The sequence below is a fragment of the Telmatherina bonti genome (genome assembly GCF_933228915.1).
Source record: "Telmatherina bonti genome assembly, chromosome: 6".
Lineage (NCBI taxonomy): Eukaryota > Metazoa > Chordata > Actinopteri > Atheriniformes > Telmatherinidae > Telmatherina > Telmatherina bonti.
In genome coordinates, this window is record NC_136624.1 from 14,972,183 (window position 1) to 14,987,182 (window position 15,000).

At 39.2% G+C, this 15,000-nt stretch overlaps 1 protein-coding gene across 1 annotated transcript in view; it reads left to right on the forward strand.

Moving 5' to 3' along the window:
- nisch (nischarin) overlaps positions 1 to 7,981 on the forward strand; it is a 34,601-nt gene extending 26,620 nt beyond the window's left edge. The window contains exons 24-28 of the mRNA XM_079242317.1: positions 285 to 404; positions 481 to 642; positions 724 to 911; positions 990 to 1,168; positions 3,948 to 7,981. Of these exons, the coding sequence (XP_079098443.1) occupies positions 285 to 404; positions 481 to 642; positions 724 to 911; positions 990 to 1,168; positions 3,948 to 4,275 (977 nt within the window). The 3' untranslated portion in view covers positions 4,276 to 7,981. The remainder of the gene's footprint in view (positions 1 to 284; positions 405 to 480; positions 643 to 723; positions 912 to 989; positions 1,169 to 3,947) is intronic.
- The last annotated feature ends 7,019 nt before the right edge of the window (positions 7,982 to 15,000 follow it).

Here is a 15,000-nt window from a genome sequence, read left to right on the forward strand (position 1 = left end):
ACATCACAGTAATAATCTAAATATATATGGAGGCAGATACGGATAGTGCAATCAGTTTTAAGTATTCGGGACATTTTCATGCGCCACAGTTTGTTCTTCACCTTAAGAGAGCAATCAGGTGATTCATTTAATGAACTCAATAGGAATATAATTAATGTCAGCGACTGCTACTTTTAGTTCGTTTTGTGATGTCCAATCATCTTCCCAGGCTGAGAAGAACAATCAAGCTTTAATAATTCAACATTCTTTGTTTCTTTCTTTGCCTTTTTATTTCAATCCTTCAGTGCTGGACGTGTCAAACGCCAGAGACTCAGACACATGTCTCTGCTGCTGTCTGTCCATCAGACTGTCTGAGCTGCTGGCGGTCAACGTGGGACTGTTTGACCAATACTTCAGGGTTGTAGGTTGGTAGCGTCAGCCAGTCTTCATCTCACAGTGTCTGCAGAGATACCACAACTTTAACTTTTCAACTCCCTGCAGGACGCTCAGCCGATCACATTGTGTGCTGCCTAAGCAGGGACAGTTATGGGACTGGTGTCTTCCTCCAGGAGCTGATGTCGGCTCTCAGTCTGCAGCAGCAGCTTCCTCCTCCAGAGCCATCAGATCAGGACTTCTACTCCCAGTTCGCCAATAAAAACACGGGTAATCACCAGGCGGGAATACAGAAGAGAGGGAGACCAAATGGAATTGCAGAGATGTAACAGAGTTTGTCTCCCCCTGCAGGTAAGATGCAGAACTACGAGCTGATCCACAGCAGCAAAGTAAAGTTTATTTATCCCAGTGAAGAAGAAATGGGAGACCTGACCTTCATTGTGGCAGAAAGGAAGACTTCAGCCAGTGTAGTGTCCTCCTCCTCCTCCTCCTCCTGCTCCTCCTCTTTTAATATCCTGCTTTACCTGCTGGTCTTTCAGGTGGGAACTTTATCTGTGTTGCCTCTCAAGGGTTGATTTCTGCTCTGATAGTAATAATCTTTTTATTCTTGACTGTAGGTCCAGATTCCTAGCCAAGGCAATATTCTCTCAGGCTCGTCCTCCTCTGGCTCTGTTTCTGCTCCATCCCCCGTTCTTCACCCCAGAACTCTGATTCTCACCAGCACCGACATCTTCTTGCTGGACGAGGACTACGTCAGCTATCCACTGCCAGACTTTGCTAAGGAACCTCCCTCCAGGTGAGCCCACTGGACTTCCCGCTCTTCTACATCACAACCTGCTGACATTCAAGTATTCAGTCAAAGCAGGATCATTCACAGCGATGCGGAGGAAGTATCAGCGCACTGCATGTCATCAACCATCAACACAGACGGTGTTGTGAAACAATAAGAGAAGAAAGTTTTTGTTTGGGTTCGTCTGCTGCAGGAAAAAGAGGAAGAAAAGGAGACACTGAGTAGCAAAAAGACTGACACCACAACAAGGAACACGAAGCACTCACGACAAGGAAACACATTTTTTTTAAAAGGCTTGTTCGCTCAAATCCTGAGAGAAAATAATGTCGATTGGGTTTTACTGGAGCTGCTTTTGTTGTTTTTTTTAATGAAGAGACAAAATCACACACATCTTAAAAAATGTCTTACAAAAAAAAAAAAAAAAAAATTTTAAATTAAACTTGATTGGAAATGAATGTTTTCTCTGCAAAGCTCTAGTGGTAAACCAGCATCCTTATTGGGGAAATAAGGAGATTATTTTTTTTCTTTTTTTTTTTTAAATTGACACCATTTCCGGGATCTGAGTTAAAAGTATGAAGTGATTTGGGGAAACAACCCCCCCCCCCCCCCAATACAACCAGTACAGCCACTCTATGAATTTAAAGATCTAATCCCAGTCTCCACTGTTCTTTTTGCTTTTGTTATTTTGTTATTAGAGTTCAGGAATACCAGATAGTCCTTGAAATACATTATTATTATTTCTGAGCACAGTTTTCTGTATAAGATATCCTCAGGCTATTCAAAGTGTCATCCACCAAACTGACATACAAACATGACTTTTATAATCATGCCCTTTTGCTTTATCTGCAGTCCAACCACAAACAGGTGGGAATTATCTATGGTTGAGTGTTTTTAAACTGGCCAAGGTTGTTTCATTGCCTCAACACAGACACAGTAACATAACAGCACTTTAACAACATAGACATGTTTTAGTTGTTAACATACAGAACCGCTGCTTACATGTTCACCGTGTGACCAGTTTTTACTTTGTGATGACAGGTTGTTGTTTAGTGTTGCATTCAAAGACCAGGAGAAGTGGGCATTTCTAACTGCTGACTGAAAAATATAAAAGTATGAAAATAAAATGTCATAATTTACTGGTCAGGGTATAAGAAACATGACCAAGTAGAGAACTACACTACAAATGCACTCACTAGTTGCCATCATGCTAATGCCGGGTTGGGCCCCATTTTACTTTAGAAGTAATTTCTCATTTATATTGCACCTTTTAAGCACAGCTCAGACCCAGATTGCTTTACATGAAGGAAAGAGTCTTGATATCTGGATGCATAGACTCAACAAGGTGCTGGAAACATTCCTTAACAGATTATTCTCCATATTGATGTGAAGCATCACACAGTTGCTGCAGATTTGTTGGCTGCACATCATGAGAATCACCGTTTCCACCACATCTCAAAGCTGCTCTATTGGATTGAGATCTGGTGACTGTGGAGACCACTGGAGTACAGTGAACTCATTGTCATGTTGAAGAAAGAAGTTGGAGACGATTTGACCTTTGTGACACGGTGCATTTTCCTGCTGGACGTAACCATCAGAAGATAGTACGCTCTGGTCATAAAGGATGGACATGGTCATCAACAATACTCAGGCAGGCTGTTGTGTATACACCATGCCATGTTGGGACTAAGGAAAATATCCCCCTCTTCACCAGCACACCACCAGCAGGTGTTACAAGGCAGGATGGATCCGTGCTTTCATGTTTCTACCAAATTCGGACCCTGCCATCTTAAATATACTTTCCACTGAGGTGAAGCAAACGAAGCAGGACTTTAACTTGAAGTTGAGCTGAGATAAAAATGACCCGACCGGATTATTCAGTTGGGTTGTGATGTAGCCCAACAGCTGTGTACTACTCACTGAGATCCCAGTCCTGAGTCGATTTATCCCAGATTATCTGGGAATAACTTTTCTATCTGTGGAAATTTGCAGCGTAAACTTTGAGCTTTACCAGACACAAAACACCTCTGTTGATCTCTTCACTGTAGATAGGGGTGGGACCCAATTTAAAAAATTTAATCTAATTGATTACAGGCTTTGTTATGAATAAATCTCAATTAATCACATTTTAATTCCATAACAATATTTGCCCCTAAAAGCAATTTAAAAAAAAAAAATTTTTTTAATAGATTTTAGTTAATGACAAAATCAAATAATAGATACAGACATGAACCGAGTTTGAGTTTATAGTATTAATGTCCAGGAACTTGCATTTAATTTTGAAACAGTAAAAAAGAAATAGAAAATATTCCTGAACTAAACAGACAAAAGTTTGTGTCTTTTTGTTGGCAGCTTCTTGTCGGATCTTCTGGACTTGGGAGGGGCTCTAGCAGCAGCTGCCTCTGCTGATGGAAAGTAAACTACAAACTCTTTACTCGCCAAAAGTCTCCAGTATCATCACACAAGTTGCTAGACTTGTTGATAGTTGCTTTTTCTTTAAATAGACTCACTAGAAGCATCCTAAAAAAAAAACACCAAATATAGCGACAAAGTTGCAAAGTTAGTAACAGGTCGACCGTGTTGCATCAAAAATCTGTATATCATAAAATTGTTCTGCGACTGACAGATGTTCTGTGATTAAATTGGTTAATTTTTTTTAACGTTTTTCTGTATTTAACTAATAAAAATTATGGTATTAAAGTCCTACTTCTAGCTATTCATCAATATTATTTTTTTCTATTGATAACCATATTAAGTCTTAAATCTTCCTCCGTATCTCCCTCTGCAGGGAACATTATCAGCTCCGTGAGGCTCGGAGGATTCGAGACCTGGACCGGGTCCTGCTTGGCTACCAGACCTACCCTCAGGCCCTGACTCTGGTGTTTGATGACCTTCCAGGCCCCGACCTGCTCTGCCACCTCACCGTGGACCACTTTGCCATCAGCAGCGAGGAGGCGCCACCCAGAGGGGGCGTGGTCAACAGGGGTGCAGAAGGCGAGGTGCATTGGTGCATCTTTGTTCCAGGAGCTGACAGCAGGGAGAGGCTGATCTCGCTTCTCGCTCGCCAGTGGGAGGCGCTGTGCAGCCGGGAGCTGCCTGTTGAGCTCACCGGCTAATTGGCTGTCAAGAAAGATGGGCGGACAAGCGAGTGGCCACTTTGTAAATGTTTGGAGCTTTCATGTGACGAGTTTCAAGGCCTCAACATGCTTCAACCCTTCGTGTTTAAGATGGAAGCATAAAATCCGATTGTTTACACGCCTCTCTCTTTCTCTTCACCTCTCGCAGCTTTAAGTTTACACCTGTATATGCTCTGCAAGTAAATGAAGTCTGTCTGCACGGAAAACGCACATCGAGGTCGTCAGGGAAGAGAAAACGTACCAAGTCATCCGTATCGGTCTGTAGGAAGTCTTTTTAACGGATCGTTCTTCTTTATCAGGGAATGCTGTCCATCTTTATTTCCCAGAAGCAGAAAAAGCTGATCATGTCTGGTAAACAAACCTTTCACAACCTCACAAACAACCACACATCTGATCCCTAACCAAGCACAATATTTCTGCTCTTGTATGAAATTTAGTTTGAGGCATTTTGGGGTCTTTTGATTCTCAGAATTATAAAGTTTACTGGAAAAATTGTGGCGTCTGCTGCAGGAAGAGCCACAACTTACTGGTCTCCCCCATTTTCTACAGACTGGTTTTCACAGCAGGGGGCTCTTCGCAGGAGTGATGAGATAACTTCAGCTTAAAGGAACAGATACACATTCCTGGTGGATCATCCTCTGTTTTTTCCCTCAGAGTCGGATCAGTTTTGTGCGTCCAGATGAGTTTTATGTAGATACCGGATGTAGGGGGAACTGCTAGCTTCATCTACCATGAGATAAAAACATTTATTTTAAAATAACTCCAAAGCTTTTTGATTTAGTTGTAACCATGTTTGCGAACCAAAAGTTGCTTTTATGTGTTTTTTTTTTTTTGTTTTGTATTTATTTGTTTTGAGACTCTGGAGGCGAGAGGATTCCTCAAAACGGACGGTTAACGTTGGAAGTAGCACACAAATGCACAATCTGCTCTGTGAACATTTTATTTCATGCACATGATAGCCAATGAAGCATTCTGTTAATGGCCGCTGCTTCAAAACCTTTTTATTATAAAATAACTTTAGTTGTGGCAGACTGTTGTTTTCCACCATGAAGCTGATTTTGTACTGAACTTGAGGATTCTGATATTTCCCAAATGAACTTTGAAATATCTCACAGTATTAACATGAAATTTTTTTCTTTTTTTTTTTTTTTTAAATATAAATATACTTTCATTGTTTTATGTTTTTGTAAATTACAAATGACATCGGCAAAGAGGGAGCCTGTCAGTTTCGGGACGCTTCTTGCTTCATCGATGTTGTTTCTGTTGTCTTGCTAAAGGGGAACGCCACTGAAAAACATCAGTATTTCCTACTTTAGGATGGTGTTTTGATTCTTTGAAGATCAGTCATTACTGGAAATATCAATGACTGTAGAAAAACTAGACTGAAATGAGGGAAAAAGCAGCCACTGGGAGAACTATTACTCATTACTGCAAAGTTTAGCTGCTGAGAAGCAAAATATGAAGAAAGAAACGACTCCTTGAGGTGATTGAATAGTATTGATGAAGCTTAGACCACAGGTTGTAAATAAATGATGATGGAGCTTGAAAGTTGTGATCCTTTGGATCCTGAAGTGAGCATGTGTTGGCAAGATGCTCATTGGACAGAAGTTTTAGGACAAATATCAATTAAGCAACACAATTAACACCACAGTTCACCCACAAATGTTGGGACATTTGTAAAATGTAATTAAAAACAATGCAGGGATTTAAAATCTCATTAATCCATACTTTATTTCCAAAACAAATAATATTACATATTGAAATTGAGATATTTGTACATTTCCTGGAAATTATCAGCTCATTTTGAATCTTATGGCAGAAAATCATCTTTTAAAAGCTGCACTAGTGTGATGTTCACTATCGCGTCGCACCTCCTCTTCCTTTTAACAACTGTCTGTGAATGTCTGGGAGGTGAGGAGACCAGTTGCTGAAGTTTTAGGAATGTTGTCCCATTCTAGTCTGATGCTGGATTTGAGCTGCTCAACAGCCCCGGAGCTTCGTTGCGGGATTTGTTTTGTGGTCTGGACTGCAGGCAGGCCAGTTCTTCTCTAAAGCCATGCTCTTGTGATGGATGCCGTCTGTGGTTTAGGATTGTCTTGCTGAAATCCGCAAGACCTTCCCTGAAAGAGACATCTGTATGAGAACAGATGGGGCTCTAAAGCCGCCATGTACTTTTCAGCCACACAGAGCTTCACAGATATGGAAGCTGTTGCCATGGATGTTAATGCAGCCCCATACCATCAGAGATGCAAGCTAGATGGTTCCTCTCTTTTTCAGTCTGCAGGACATGGTGTCCATAAAGATTTTCACATTTTAATCCTTCTCACCCCTTCTGTGCATGATTGATCCTGTTTTACAGATTTCAGAGTGATTTGTGGAAGTGTTCCAGATCCCATGCTGGGATTTCCAGTGGTTTTTAATGCAGTGCTGCCTGAGTGTCCCCATACCCTCCCAAGGCCCCACCAGCATCCAGTCTTGACCCTCAACCTTGTCCCATGTGCACAGAGATTCTTTGTGATTGGCGGGATCTTTAAAGTCTTCACAGTTTTAGGGTGATGGACAGTTTTCTGAAACGGTTCCACAATTTTCAGATTTTTTTCTTGGATTGATGAACCTCCATCCATCTTTACATCTGAGGGACGCTGCCTGTCTGAAGTACTCCTTTTATACCCGGTCTTGTTACTGACCTGTTGACAGTTAACCTAATTAGTTGTCAGTTGCTCCTCCAGTTGGTTTTGATTTCTGCTGTTTTTTTCCCCAATGTTTGTTGCCCCTTTTCCAACTTCTTAGAGATGTGTTGCTGCCATAACATTCAAAATGAGCTAATATTTTCCAAGAGATGGTAAAATGTCAATGTTGTTTATGTGTTATTGGTATAGAATATGGCGTTATAAGATTTGCTTATCATTTAATTCAGTTTTATTTATATTTTATACAGTTTCCCAACCTATTTTGAAACTGGTTATAAGAGAATCTGCCCATTTTCAACACAAGTACTTTGCTTTATGGCACTGTGTCACTTGCCAGCAATTGGATATCAACACGCAAATGGTTTTGAACATACACGGTTGCTCATTCAGCTACAAAATGCGAGAGGAATAACAAAACAGGAGAAACGACAAGAGTCAACATCACACTGACTTCTATTGGCTGGAGAGAGCTCAAATGTGAGACAGGATGCAAGACGGATGCTGAATTAGTTGTTAGGGAACGCCTCAGAAAAAATCTGCCATAGTTTTGTTGGTCTTTTTAACCTGTAATCCCTGGATTTATTTACAGTTATATAAAAATCTTGATAAACATAGGAAAGAAATCCCTTAAAAAAAGACTAGAATTAGACTGGAATTAAATACAGTTCAATATTAAATAATTAATAACAATAAAGATAACTAATATAAAAATAAAGCCATAAATATGAGTAAATAGTAGCAAATACTGAAATGAATTAGTCGATCTAAAATAAATTAAACTAAGGTCAGAGTTGCTGAATGCAAATTTGCATCAGAGGTTAATTTAAGGCATTTGGTGATACATGTTTACAGTTGTTACATCATTTTTGTTCAAAGTTGTTTCAAAACCTTGTGTGCAGTCTGACACTCAAACATTATAAACAGCACATATATCCAAGTTTTATTCCCCTGTTTTTCTTTGTTGTTGTTATGTTGTCTGTTTTACATTTACCCAAAGGGCCAAATAAAAGCTTTAGATAAAAAAAAAAGAAGAATTTCCTGCTCATCATTTCTTGGGTCAGGCATATGACGTTAACTTTGAGTGTGTATGTATGTCCAGACATTTGACTGGTAATGTTTAAAACCAATTGGAAAACATAAATGGTTTCCACTAATATCACTCTCACGTCTGCTTTTAGTGTGACCAAAAATAAATGTTTACTAGAAGCAATGAAAGAACTATGAAAATACAGTATATATATTTTATTTTCTTCATCTTGGACATCTTGACTTTTTTGCATAATCCACGTTTGTTTTCGTTGTTCTGAATATTTACAGAAATATTCCAAAAGCTAAGGTAAAGGTAAAAGGTAATAGAACAGCTCATTTTAAGGGACTGTGTTAGCGTCAGTAAATCATTGAGTTTTTGATGACTTGGCGGTTCTGAAACACCACGGTTCAACTCATTCAACTTCCTCTATTTCCTGTCAGCGCTGCTCATCATGATGTTGGGCTGATTTCCGTTTTCGGGACATTGTAGCAGGCTGAGAGCAGAGATACTGTACAGAGAACGCCACCTCAGCAAAACTGTCCATGTGACCTCAGAGTGGCTTTTTGTGGCTTTCAGCAGGTCTACTGACAGATCTGCTTTCATGTGAAGGAAAAGCTGCGGTGAAGTAATCTCAGTTGTTCAACAAAAAAAAAGTTGAAACAAAACAGGAATTAGGAACAATGACTGTGATGACACAGCAAATCTGTCTGAAGAACAAACAGGGTCAGGCAGGTGAACTGTGCAGCAGAATTATTGTTAAAATTATAGTAAAAGTGCTTCATTTTAATGTTTGGTTGATTGGTTATTCTAAATTGCTCTTAGGAATGAGTGTGAGCGTGTGTGGTTGTTTATCTCTGTGTGGTCCTGCGATGGACTGGCGAGCTGTCCAGGGTGTACCCTGCCTTTCGCCCAAAAGACTGCTGGGATAGGCTCCAGCTTCCCCGCGACCCTGAATTGGATTAAGCAGTTAGGATAATGGATGAATGAAAGAATGAATGAAGGCTTAATTTTAAGCAGTTTTCACCAGAAAGTGCTGCAAAAGGTCTAACAAAAGTGTGTTAAACACTGTGGTTCATGACTCAGTACTTTTATAAAACCTCAGATGACCTGCTGGATGATCTGGAGGATGTTCTGGATCAGGTTCGTCTCCATAAACAGCTACAGCTGAAAGACACCAGAGGGACCTGACACTGACAGTAAATCCATTCTCATTTCCTTTTGTCTATCATAGCTTTTCTTGTATGTTGGGTAGATTTCCGGCCCGCTGCGCTGATTTGAAGGCCTTTTGTTGAGCCAAACACGGTGACTTGGAGACAAACCCAGATCTGCAAACTGACATTGTGCCCCTTTCTCACGACTGATTCATGCTTTTTTGGTAAAATACACTGCAGTCAGCAGTGAGGTGTGATATGTGCAGAAAATACAGGCTCTCCTTCATATCATTCATTCCTTTACTTTCTGATGATCAGGTTTTTGTTGTTTGATTTGGCTCAAAGTCCTTTATCCGGGTCAAAATGATCATCAGGGGCACAGAGAGAAACATCCATAAACTCAGGACCAGGCTTGCTTTTTTTTTTTTTTTTTTTTAAACTTTTTCCAGGACGAAGCTGCCGCTGATGTCCTTATGAATACATTATGCAACACTGATAGATAACAATGATCAGGGTGTTCTTTACTTATTGTCTTCTTTTTTCTCACATGCTTTTTTTTTTAACTGGCAGTCTGCCTTTAATTACTGATTTAACTGAACATACCAGTAAACAAATATAAACTACAAAGCCCCTATAGTGGACATTTGTGAGTCAACCTAAACACTACTTCATGTCCATCCATCCATCCATCCAGTATTTATACAGTACATATACAGTATTAATACAATACATATATGGAATTTCATAGTCTTCTATAAGTTAGGTTTTTTTTGTTTTTTTTTTGCTCGCTGAATCAATCTGTCATTGTGTCCTTGGCCGAAACATCATCAAGTATAAACGAGGAGTGAATAAATAATGGATTCAGTGTTTTGAGGTGCTTGAAAAGCACCAGGAAAATTGAATATTTTATTATCATTAAAATGACAACAATTATTATTTTTTTCTTTTTGTCTTCATTTTATTCTGTTGGATGTTTATCTGGCCTTAGATCTTTTGTTGTTATTTATTGTTGTGCTGGTTTTTGTGGAGCAGTTACCTTCAAACTTAAACAAATTCCTCCCAGACTAGTCTACAAAAGAAATCTTGAATATTTGATCATAACCAAATTCTTGTGTAATTTTTACAATTCCTGCACACTCAACATTAATATCTGGCATGTTTATATTCAAATTTTAAACTTTATTGTTTCACCTACATGTGTATTGCTTTTGTTTATTTCATTTCAAGTTTTTATTTTATGTGAACTTTTTTTTAATTGTCTTTACTGCTTCCATCTATTATGTTTAAAAAGAAAAGTGACAAAATCTTATGATAAGATAAGATAAGATAAAATAAGATAAGATAAGATAACCTTATGGAAGTGAAAATTTGCTGCTTCATGACCTTTTCAGTTTATCGCCGTTCACCATCCGCTCAGTTACCATAATTTGGGCCCAATGAACACTAGAAAGAGGGGTAGGAAAAAGACATCCTGATGTACGAACATGAACAAGTTCACAAATTTACATTTTAACATATCCTTTACAGGCAACTGAGTAAGTAAAGCATATTTTAGATCAGGTTTTATATTTGTTTAGGTTTCTATAGGTTTAGCTTGTTTTTTTAAGAGAAAACTTTAAACTTAGAGTATATTTTATTATCACAGAGGGACAGAGTTTTAAAGTTGAAAGAATGGAAAGTTAATGTGGGTTTCAGGCTTAATAAAAACCAGATTTATGTAAAAAAGGTTCCCTGTCACATTGAACTCTTGAGTGGAAATCTTAAAACTTGTCTAAAACTGGAAGCTAAGTGGCTTAGAGTCATCCAAATGTACAATTTTTTTATTCTGACTTTCCTCTGAATAAAAGCTCCTTTCTCAAAGGAGTCAGTGAGCAAGGCAGCAGACCTCAGTCTACTGCTGGAGCCAGCTTTCTGCCTGCTTCCTGCGATTGTTCTGCCTGGTTGCAGCTTGATCTTTAACCCTCTCCGGGGTCAGATTCATCTCCTGCGTCTGCTTAGTTGAAACAGGAAAGAAAGGCAGCTGTCACATTTGTTCTTTTTCATTCTGAGAAGCAGACGAGTCGTGTCAGCTGACCAGGAAATCCGTCTAAATCTCAACGACACAGTGAGACAACCAGGACAGGAAATCCGCCCAAAACGTCCTGTTTCACATGGTTGTGGAGGAATTTTGTCGTCTCTTCTTTCCAGTGTTCCTTCTATTCATTGTAGCTTTTGCTTCAGCACATCTGAGGGCCCCACCACAGTGTTTCAATCAGGTTGAGGTCTGGACTTTGACTGGGACATTGCAGCACCAATGAACCAGTTTCAGCCAAGCATTAGCTGTTGGACAGCTGGCCTCATTGTTGGCTCTATATACTTTGGCATCTACAGGAATTTAAGGTCCACTCAATGACTGCAAGGTGTCCATGTCCTGTAGCTACAGAAGAAGATCACCAGTCCTCCACCACTGTACTTGACAGCTGGTATGAGGTCCTTGTGCTGATATTATGTGTTTGGTTTGGTCTGATTTTTCCAAAGGACGTTGTTCCACATGTCTAGCATTTTGTTCAGATGCCGTTTTGCAAACCAAAACTGTGCTGCCATGTTCTTGTTAGAGAGAAGAAACCTTTTCCAGTAACCCTTCCAAACAGGCTGCTTTCAGCTTTTTTCTAACTGGACTGTCATAAACTTTAACATTTACAATGCGAACTGAGGCCCAGAGAGTCTATAGTGCAGCTCTTGGGGTTTATTTTGCAGTTTTCATGTCACAGTTTGGTCTTGGGTAAAACTTGCTGCGCTGGGAAGATTCAATTCAATTCAACTTTATTTGTATAGCGCCACTTCACAACAATGTTGTCACAGGGCACTTTACATACACAAATCAACATACACATCATTTCGAGCCAATTCATACATATCCTATAATAGAAACCAACTGATTGCATCGAGTCATGACTTTGATCCAATCCCCCACCCTGAGCTGCACGCGGCAACAGTGGGAAGGAAAAAACTCCCCTTTAACATGAAGAAAACCTCCGGCAGAACCCGGCTCAGGGAGGGCAGCCATCTGCCTCGACTGGTTGGGGTGGAGACGACAGGAAAGACAGAACAACATGTACAACTGCACCTAATCAGGAAGACCTGCGGAAAAAAGGAGAAATAAGTTAGAGACGGCAATATTGTCATATATTTATACATTAATATGTTATAGAAATAGAGCGAGGTACTTCTCAGTGCATCAGGTAACATCCCCGTTGCTACATAAGTAATGGATGGCTAGACTACCCATAACTATAAGAGCAATGAGCATAACTTGGACAGTTGGGTCCCATACATGCAGACTCCAACTCAGGAGATGCACATATCCTAACTATAAGAATCATGAAAAAGGAAGGTTTTCAGCTCGATCTTAAAGGTGTGGAGGGGACAACCCATAAATAAGGAATTGCAGTAATCCAGTCTGGAAGTAACAAAGACATGGACTAATTTTCTGCATCTTTCTGAGACAAGATGCCCTTAATTTTTGCAATATTACGCAGGTGGAAGAAGGCGGTTCTAGAAACTTGTTTTAAATGTGAGCTAAAAGACAAATCCTGGTCAATAATGACTCCAAGGTTTCTCACAGTGGTACTGGAGGCCAGATTAATGCCATCCAGATTAAATACATAACTGGATAATTTTGTTCTTAATTTTTCAGGCCCGAAGATAACAACCTGTCTTGTCTGAGTTTAAAAGGAGAAAATTCAGAGTCATCCAGGTCTTGATGTCTGTAAGACATCTTTGTAATCTAAGAAACTGATTGGTTTCATCTGGCTTCATGGAAAGGTAGATCTGAGTGTCATCCGCATAGCAATGAAAATTTATACCATGCTGCCTGATGATATATCCTAAGGGAAGCATGTATAATGTGAAAAGTATTGGTCCAAGTACAGAACCCTGAGGAACTCCATGACTTACCCTGGTGTGTGAGGAAGACTCATCATTTACATTTACAAACTGAAATCTATCAGATAAATATGACTGCCTAATGATGTCCCTTTAACCCCAATAACATGTTCCAGCCTCTGTAGCAGAATGTTGTGATCAATGGTGTCGAATGCAGCACTGAGATCTAAAAGATTGAGTACAGACAGAAGTCCTTTATCTGAGGCCATGAGAAGATCATTACTGACTTTCACCAGTGCTGTCTCTGTACTATGATGACCTCTAAATCCTGACTGAAACTCTTCAAACAGATTGTTTCTGCTCAGATAGGTGCATAGTTGGGTTGAAACGGTTTTCTCAAGAATTTTAGACAAGAATGGGAGATTAGTTATTGGTCTATAATTAGCTAAATATCCTGGATCCAGAGTTGGTTTTTTAAGCAACAGTTTAATTACAGCTGTCTTAAAATATTGAGGTACATATCCTATTAATAGAGATGAATTGATCAGGTCCAGTACAGATGTACTGATTAAGAAACATATTTCCTTGAATAATCTGGTTGGGATGTGGTCTAAAACACAGCTAGAAGGTTTAGATGAAGCTATTATGTCGTTTGGAAGATTGGCAGCACTCTTAAATTTTGCATCCCAGAGAGTTTGGAAACGACCATATAAATACTAATGAACTATCCTTATAAAGTTTGCATTTAAGACTTAAGACAAATTTAAATGAACAGAAACTTTCATACAAACAATAAGATAAACAATCCACTTTATCAGGTCTTCCTTGCTTTAACTGGGTTGTGTTGTATATGCACCTATTTCCTTCAGCACAGTTACACAACTTCTCTGTTTTACAGCAGGTGCACGTTGATACTTTTTTGTATGTTTCTTGTGCATTGATACTATTGGAACACTGTCAACACTTGTTCTTCTCAATAAGAGAGTGACTATTGTTTCTTCAAGTACATCTCGTTATTATTCTGTTGTTACAGACTACAGATCAGACCTGCTTTTTCCTTCAGAACCATCTTAATTCTTGGTGACGTAGATGCAACAAGGTCAGAGATTTTACTTTACATTAATATGACAGCATCACACAGTTGCTGCAGGCTTGTCAGCTGCACATCCATGATGAGTCTCCTGTTCCACAACATCCCAAAGCTTGACTGGATTGAGATCCGGTGACTGTGTACAGTGAATTAATTGTCATGTTTAAGAAAGCAGTTGGAGATGATTTTAACCTTTGTGCATTATCCTGCTGGAAGGTCCATCAGAAGATGCTGCACTGTGGTTATAAATGGGTAGACATGGTCAACACTCAGGAAAACTGCAATGTTTAAATCATGCCATGTTGGTAATAAAGAAGCCAAAGTGTACCAAGACAATGTCTTCCACATCATTACAGCCAGTAGTAGTAGCATGAAGCATTGATACGAGGCAGGATGGATCCATGTTTTATATTGTTTTCACTGAATTCTGACCGTGCCGTCTGAAATTGGAGCTGAAATGGAGACGCATCACACCAAGCATCATTTTCCCATTTTTTATTGTCCAGCTTTGGACAGTGTGTGATTTGTAGCCCTGGTTTCCTGTACTTTGTGAACACAAGTGTCCCGATTCGATTTGATTTGATTCCAATTTTTTTTGGGTGCCGATTACATTTGAATTGTGATTCTCACAATTCTTCGATATTGCTGATTTTTGTAGACTAAAAGCAAAGAAATGTATAAAACTTTTTTGTTTTTGCTCGTCATTTTTCTTGATTTCACTTGGGAAAAACAACCCAGTAGCCAGACCATCATTCTGCTGCTATAATGCCCAAGAAGATGTATAAAAAGATCAATAAAAACAATTATAATGACAAAAATTTTGTAATGGATAATATATATTTATTTGAAAAAAAAAAAGGATTTTTTTTAACAAAAAAA